At 31.0% G+C, this 8860-nt stretch overlaps 1 protein-coding gene across 1 annotated transcript; it reads right to left on the reverse strand.

Annotated features, from left to right (window-relative positions):
* Positions 1–4543: 4543 nt before the first annotated feature.
* Positions 4544–8295, reverse strand: LOC107168653 (testis-expressed protein 10). Its single transcript, XM_089222867.1, has 9 exons — positions 7901–8295; positions 7477–7839; positions 7227–7407; positions 6071–6219; positions 5681–5863; positions 5342–5621; positions 5019–5274; positions 4784–4938; positions 4544–4704 (listed from the first exon to the last, which is right to left on the reverse strand). The coding sequence occupies exons 1-9, from the start codon at positions 8096–8098 to the stop codon at positions 4589–4591; spliced, it is 1881 nt and encodes a 626-aa protein (XP_089078993.1). The 5' UTR covers positions 8099–8295; the 3' UTR covers positions 4544–4588.
* Between the last annotated feature and the right edge of the window lie 565 nt (positions 8296–8860).

Here is an 8860-nt window from a genome sequence, read left to right on the forward strand (position 1 = left end):
ACAGCCGACCTTCATATAAAATATGCCAGTTTATCGGATCATCATTTATCATGTAGTAGCAGTGCTGAAGACGTTTGTGTGAGTAATAAACTTACATGTATTATACAACTGTTGACGTCATGTTGTGACGATTTACGTAGGTAACGAAAAGCGTCGTTATGTGCCGTCAGATATTCCTAGAGGCTAGAGCGGCTTACTCACGCAAAATAAACAACATTTATGCATCTCGGATTTATTATGGGTTGGGTGTATGATACCGAATCGACATTCGACAACAGAAAAACGTGATGCGCATTGCGGCGCGTGTAAATGTGTATTTTCATAATATTAATTTTTTTTTTTTTAAATTTAAATATACACAATCTGTAAATGTTGTTTTTCAATAAGTGCATATGATGGAGGTGACATGGCTTGAGTGGCTGGAGATAAGAAGCCGCCCATAGGAGGCACTTAAGGTTAGGATTTTAGGCTTGGATTTTAATTTGCTAGTAAGAGAGGGCGGGATTACAAAATTAAGGTGAGGTAGGGGTATATACAATTTATAATAATATTAATAACACGGAAAAGTTTTGTCATCAACACGTTTCGATATCACTCGTCCAAGCTGCGCAGAAGCTTCAATGAGCGGCCCTGTTAACCCCTCTGCCATTACGCGTAATTTCGCCGATGGTCTTGCCGTCGGGCACGGTTGTCTGACGTCTAATTCTGTTTTTTCCAATGGTTAAACCGAACGTTGCAATGTCGCAATGTCTGTAACGTCTTTGTTCACCGTCCGCGCGTGCCGCCGTGAAAACCTCGTGCGACCACAAGATTCGCGTTTGTCGCTGCTGTCGTCGACTGGCATTCACGACTAATAAGTTATCGAGTTTTTGTTGTCCGTCTTTGCGGTTGAGCAGAACGCAGCGTCGCTTTCATTCGCCACCCAAAGTGTTGCAACAATATGTAGTTGCTGAGATTTTAACGCACACCTGTGATGCGGCTTTTACAGCTATAGTCTGACACAGCGGCTTAAGCTAGCGTATTGCGTATGACAATGACACCGAACTTATCTTTACACTTCTTCGTGGGTCTACGTTTCCGATTCTCCGGGAATTTTGAGTGAGACGAGGCACACGACAGGGCCACAGGGGAAGTATTCTCGAATTCGGAACAGTCTTGCATCAACCCGTTTCGCTAGGACTCTTCCAAAGTGTGCGGAAGCTCCAATGGCTGTTCCCTGTTCGCTGTCCTCTGACGTCCCACGCCTGCAGCATAGTTCACCGTAATAGTCTTAACCGTCAACCGTACGGCCGCGCGTCGTCCCTGCAGTTTCCTAACGTAAATCACTGTTCTGGCTGATTTACATGCACACGGAGAAAAACAAAATAGCTTGCAGTATTAGTATTATGTCCCATCTGGTGCTGGCGATTTTTATTCTGACCATGCTGTTTTGAACGCACAAATGCGGCAAAATGCAAGTTATATTCTTTTCTCCCTCATTCGTGCAAATCAACTAAGATATCTGTAGCTTATTAATATGTTTCGAATGTTTCGATTATAATATTATAAGTCGTCCAAACAAAAAATCTCGTTTATATAGTTATTACTTATTATCAATAATTATAAATATGACTAATATGAGTTTTTTAACCAATTACTAGTGACCTACAAAATAAATCAAAAACTCAAAATCGACAAAATCGTCACTTGACATATATTGTTATCAATTATTAAATCACTACCAGTATATTTGGATGAATCCAAAATTTCCTTTTTTTTATTCTAGACTTAAAATTATACAAGCTGTAGCCCTGTAGCTGCGATCGCAACATCGTTTTTAAACCACAATTTGGTAAAGAATAAATGTTTACAAATCACTCCACAACTGTTCTGAACGCATATATGTTTTTAATTTTTTTCGGTAACTTGGTTGGATAAATGTTATCGAATTTCGTCGACAACAATGTTTCATGTTTTGTTTCTTAGTGTGAACCGGCCTTCAATTATTCCGAATGTTTTTCTCGATAATTACCTAATTATAGGTATAAAAGAATAATGAACATTTTACAAATAGTAAAATATATATTATGTGTTATTATTTAACGTCTTAACTTAAATTTAAGTATTTTAATTCGAAGAATCATCGTACCTACAAATCGCTATGCACCCGTGCTCGTTACATATATAATAATGATTTTCATAACCGTCGCAGCTGCAGTCAGGCTGTCCTGTTGTCTTGTTTTTGTAAATTGTATAGTTATATTTGTTTTTGACTACCTATCGGGTGCGATTACGAGATGGCAATGAAAAAAAAGCATTAAAAATACTAAAATGTTTTTTTGCTAGGTATACTCGAAAATTAGAATCTTTATATTTTCCGTTTAATTATTTAATATTATATATATATATTGACTATTTTTTTTTTATTGAACTTAAAAACATCAACATCAAAAGTTATTAGTTTTTGTTTAATACATAATGAGTTATTTCTAGAACTAATATTATACAATCAATATGGTGATTATTTTGTGCGATATCCACTGACATTAATATTATGGTTATCGTTAGGAGGTTTAAATTGTATCGTATATGTATAGGGATGTTTCGATGCCTGGTCCTAATGCTTTATTCATGTTGGTTGGAATGTTGAATCTTCTGAGTTCGTCGGAATATTGGTAGCACTCTGTTATTATATGTTTTACTGTTAGTCTAACCCCACAGACTGCATTGAGGGCACTCCTCTTTGGCCATAAGGAATTTGTGAGTCAGCCTAGTGTGGCCTATTCGGTGACGATTGATTATAATTTTTTCTCTCCTGCTGAGATTCGGGTCTTGCCAGTTTAAAATTGTGTTTTTTATTTCCCGAATTTGGTCAGTTGTATCGACCAGTGCATTTGCATTTTATTTTAAATTTGTTTTCAATATGAGTTTAGATGTTATCATAAGTTACAATATCCATAAGTTGTGTATAATTGTTTGGTACGCCACTTTGTTCCCTTTTATATTTGTGTGACCCAGTATCCAAATGAAAGTGATATTTATTTCCCTAAGTTTTAATTCGTCGGTTTATTCTTGTATGATTTTAGCAATATCTGATGAGGTTTGTTGTATTTTCTAAACTTTGTAGTGTGCTCAACGAGTCAGTGAGTATCAGGTTGTTTATTAATTTTCTATCCTGATTTTGTATGTATTCTGTTGTGTTGAGGATGGCTAATGCATCGGCGGAAAATATGGAATATTCATTTAGCAATCTGTATTTTAATTGTTTTATCAGTGTATACAATTGCAATGCTAACTCCTTATTTTGTTTTCGAAACATCTATGAAGAACATATTCCAATTTTGGTAGTTGTAATATTTACTATTGTAAATCTAATAAAACTAAGTTAGTCAGTACTTTTTTATACAACAGTACATATATACATAATATACAATCTCTAGTCTATACGATTAAATGCACCAAAAGTGTATAAGATATCTATAATTTTCAAATTTCAACAAATTAAAGAAAACTAACTGAATATAAAAGTAGACTGTCCTTAGGTAAACAAAAAATACCTAACCAATTAATACTTATGTCATGTGATAGACAATAGTGAATTTAGTATAACCAAAAATAATTATAAATCAAAATCCAACAATTCATCATTAAAATTTTTACCAAATATAAAATATTTTTAATTCATGTTATACTTTTGATTTTTAATATTAATTATGACTGTGAGTTAATGACTTATTTTTAATTTGTACACTATTTTTATTTAAAAAATATTGCATTGAAATTATAAAATTAATTATTCATTAAATCTTGGATATAATAGATACAAATTCAAGCACTAAACGTGGTATTTAATTAATTTATGTAACATATATGAGAAAAAAAATCAAAATTAAGGTGTTGCATAAAGACGTTGATCTAGATAGAAATATATTATTAGCAAAACTAGTACTATGAGAAAAAATAAAGAAAAATGTAGGATACCAAGAATGATATAGAGGGATGTTAAGTTGCATGTTTGTTAATAATAATTAAGGAGATTTGATAGGGTCATTAATGATGAATAACTTAATGGTATAACTCAGAGGTATTCAAACTTTTTCAGCACGTGGCTCATTTGGATGGTCACAATAATATTTTTACGGCTCCCAAATTATTATGAAATGGCACACAGATACAATGTTGGAAATATGCTATATGGGTGATACTAACAGTGAATAGATTATAGAAATAAGACTTCAAATGGTTGAATCGTAAAGTGTGTCATTTTCATTTCCATAATGATTGCAAATAATATTTATAATAATTATACAAGATCTAGGTATGATGTTGGTTTTTGGTGCTTTGATGTGGCTCCCTTTGCAAACTCTCGCGACACCCCTAGGAGCCGGGAAATAACTTATTGTTGAAGTAAATTCAACATTTAAATAATATTGAATTATTGTCATTGAATAATCAATTTTTATAATAGTTCCATAATTTTATAATTTGACTCAAATTGTAAACTAGAAAACATAAATAACAAATATTAGATAGCTTAGATTTATCAACATTAGTTAGACGAGTGTAGTTAACAGGAAATTGATTTTAATAACAAAATTGTAAATACACATTAATTAACAATTCCAATTTCTTTTTCCCAATCATATTGTGAATACATCATATCTTTTAATAAAGTCTGACCATTAATTTTTTCAGCTTTGTTGTCTGCTACAATCTCAACATTGTCTAAAAATACAAACAGTATAAAATTAAAATATATACAAGTAAAATTTAAAATAGAAATACACTACATTTAATCACTAACCCAATAATGCTGGCTTTAACAAGCGTAATGATTTGGTGAACTCTGGTAAATTATATCTAGCCACATTTGATAAAGCTTTTACTAAATGATATGGTATTTTACGTTGGCACAAAAATTCCGGTAATAAAGTCAGCCAGCTACTAAATTCTTCGACTCTAAATTAATGATAAAGTTAAACAATGTATTTAATAAATTAATATAGTTAAAAAATTAGAAATAAAACATAGTAACTTACTCTTCAGCTATTTTTAAATGTGTTTTCGATGTGATTGAACACAAGTAATTAAACACTAACTTTGTTTTCTCTTGACGATGACGACTATCAGTTGTTACCATTTCATTGTGAATAATAACTAATTTTTCTATGACAGAATTCAAATCAAAGGAGTCTTTTGGTTTAATCAAATCAGTGTTGTCAGATACAGTTTCTATACAATGCATTAGTGCAACAAAAGATTGATGATCAATTGACTTGAATGAATTCAATGAATCTGAAAAAATAAAGGTAAATAATAAAGTTCATAAATTTCAAAAATTTAATTATAACTTAATGTTTACTGTTAATATATAAAGATATGATTTTGACTGGTACAGGTAATATTTTATATTTGCTGAGTAAGAAATATATAAGACACAGGTCTATATTTTGTTTGGAACACTTTGTGTCAGATTGTATCATACTGTCTCCAAATAAATCCAAGACTACATCTGTGTCAGTTTTGTGTTTTTTGACTTTGTCTGGAGTACGGCCCCCACTGTTGAGTGTAATATAGGGAAAACCATTTGTTATAAAAGTTTGACAAATCTTAGGCCCATAATTAATGCTGAACCAATTCATCTGAAATTGTAATATTACATATAATATACATATAATTTTTTATATGATATGATATATACCATTTCTGATGGATTATCAGAATTTTGAAAAATTGTCCATAACAAAAGGATAATATCCAATATACATTTTAATATTGATGCCGTTTGTAATGAAATTTCTGAACTGTTTTTATTTTCTCGTTTGCTGGGAGCCACTTCAATGAAAGTATCAATTAAAAGAGGCATCAATGATGCTGTATAATTCTAAAATTAAAATTTATATATATATATATAAATACAACTTTTAAAAAGTAAAAAAAAATTCTATTGTCTGCTAAATTTATTGAATAAGAATAACTTAATAATTAAGATTTAGTTATTGCTAATTAATATGTATGTTAATTTAATGTAATTTTTAAAACTTTTTTTATTTATTTTGAATACATAATAACACAATTTATTTTTTCTAACTTGTATTTCTGTAGTTGAAGAATTCTTTTCAACCTTTTGAAAAATATTAAGGTCCAAAGGACCAGTTTTCAAACTAATGGAATTGTACAATGGAACATGTAAACGACATGAATCTTTCCAATTTACTGTTCTATTCAGATCTGAAGAATCTAAAAAAATGTATTAATTAGCATTACATTTATTAAACTTAATTTATAAATCAGTTCAATAGTAAAATATTTTCAATTTTGATCATAAATATGTGTTTTTAGATATTGTCTTCTACAATAATATGACAATATATTATTTATGAATATGTCTACAATCTTAATTTAATATTTTACTATCAAACAAATATTTATCAAATAAATATAGCTTTTGGTCTTATTGTTTTTTTGATATTTTCATTTTCAAGCAAGATATGGGTATGTGAAATACAGAAATATCATAGAAGAAAAAAGCTCACATTTCGCTTGAAAATTCAACTATTAAATTAAATCACAGATAATATTCTAATCCAAAAGTTTTATAATAAGTAAATTCATTCTAATACCAAAACTAACAGCACAGTATTAAAACTAGTGAACAAATTTTTAGTATGTCATTCGTGTGTTACATAGAAACAACAAAAACTACCTTACAAGAGCATAACATAGAAAATGTACGCTTGGCAGTTTATGTTTAGCTATTATATAGCTTAAAAATGTCAGTAAATTGATATATGATTAAACTTGATAGAAAAAACATTATCTGGGTTTTCTATGATACTTTAATTTTTTTAATTACATTTATGTATTATATACAATTTTTGAACATATAATATAGTGTGATTATAAATTCTCATTTATCACTCAAAAACTGAATTATTGTAAAAAAAAACCTACATACCAACACAGATGTTTTTACCATCGAGTTTCATAATAGGATGATTCCCTCTTATTTTAAATTAATAAAGCTTAACATGTTCTGTTGAGTGTAAATTACATATTTTAAGCATATATAAGATGTAGAAAACAAGTATAGAATCCTCTTAAGGTAAAATTATATTTAATATAATTAATACATCAAATAAGGCAAAAATTACATGACACCTTCACAAATTTATATACCGTGACAAAGTGGTAGGGGATAGCTGTTTAGATGTATCTATTAAAAATGTTAAGATATGCATAGTTACTTTCTGATCCTAATGAAGTGTTTTTGACAATTGCACTCAACAAGGAACGTAGACTATTTAATACTTTTAATCTCCAAACACTCGTAGTTGTATGTTCGTTGATTTGTACAGTGAGCTTCCGAGAAGTTGTATCACTTAGTTTTGAAGATATTAAATCTAAAAAACCCGGCAACACTACAGTCTAAATTAAATAAGCGAAACAATTGATTTAGTTGGTTTGTATGATTAAAACAATAAATGCATATAATACCTGACAATGAATCGCTGTAAGTTTAGGATTTTTAGCTATGAGAACGTCCAGCACGTTAAGAGATGTCTCTCTTACAGCTGAGTTTATGTGACTCATTGCACAAGCTAAATATCTAATGACGATTTCAAAAGAAGGAGCAATCTGCTTTTCTTCTACAGCTGTTAATATTGACGATAATAACTTAACAGCTAATTGGCGAATGTCCGCCTCACTATCTAGAGTCAAACGTGAAGCGGCTTCTAAAAACGATGACAAGTGAACTGCCATAGTTTGAGGAGGATAAGAAGCTACTAAGTCTATAAGACCTTCGAGTCCAGACTGCCTTTGCCACATGTTATGATGATTTAATCTCGACAGCAATTCCTTCAAAAATGCAGAACGTAAGTGTGATGAAAATTTATGTTACATTAATTTAATTACTTACTTTGATGTTTAAGTTTCCTTTCGAAAGTATCTCGTGTTCACCACGTTCTTTGAGTTGGCCATGCAGCACGATCTTACGTACTTTGAAATTTGTATCCGTTACATTTTGTCCTTTGGGCAGCAGTGTCTTATGCGATACTTTCAAATGTACTTTGGCTTTTTCCTTTTTCACAAACTTTCTTTTTCCAGACTTCACCATAATGAGTTTTTGTTGTGATTTACAATGATATAAAACAAATTAAAACGTAAAATCACGTCGTATACCTAATGTAGTAAGTAAACTAAATCAAAGTATCAAACATGGACAGTTGACGTGTTGATGGCGAACTTTATGCGTCTATAATGCTGTAACGCTGTGTGCTCTAGCTCTAAGTTTATGACTAAGCAGCGGCAAGTGATAACTGATCGGTAATGAGTGATAACAGACCGCGTTGAAACTTGAAGCCACGAGGCTATGCAGTGCGAGCCGCGTACAAAATACGAATAAAAGTGCATAACTTTAGGACACCAGCTACTTGCAGTGCGGCCAATAGTAATCTCGAGAGCCGACAACGTCACATCGATCGACGGAAACGACGTGTGATCCGGCAACGTTGCAGCCAACCGTACGAGAGAGTGAGGAAGTGAATGAGTGAAACAGACTACAGACCTTTAGAGACTATAATACTTATAAAGTTATAACATATATTATTGAAGTTATTCACTATTATTAATTATTATTATATATAACTGGGAAATGCGCAGTGCACACCATGACACATGACATGTCATGGCTATATATTATAGCTACCTATTAGGCCTTATTGGGCCATTTGAGCATATGCTCATATACACCGTATATAAAAAGGTAAATTGCAATCAATTTACCTATGTAAAGTTAAGGGGAATTTACAATCAATTTTATTTCTGTCAATAATATTATTCAACAATATAATATATTGATGAACACAAAATATAAAAT

Source organism: Diuraphis noxia, unplaced genomic scaffold (assembly GCF_037042655.1).
Source record: "Diuraphis noxia isolate RWA-SAM2 unplaced genomic scaffold, SU_Dnox_SAM2 contig0003, whole genome shotgun sequence".
In the NCBI taxonomy this organism is placed as follows: domain Eukaryota; kingdom Metazoa; phylum Arthropoda; class Insecta; order Hemiptera; family Aphididae; genus Diuraphis; species Diuraphis noxia.

Bases quoted from the DNA above. Each gene is read 5' to 3' on its own strand.
- LOC107168653 (XM_089222867.1), bottom strand. From the start codon at position 8,098: ATGGTGAAGTCTGGAAAAAGAAAGTTTGTGAAAAAGGAAAAAGCCAAA. The intron at 6,220-7,226 runs GTAACTATGCAT...ACATTTTTTTAG, and splicing joins CACTTCATTAGGATCAGAAA to ATTCTTCAGATCTGAATAGA. The intron at 5,622-5,680 runs GTATATATCATA...TTACAATTTCAG, and splicing joins CTGATAATCCATCAGAAATG to ATGAATTGGTTCAGCATTAA.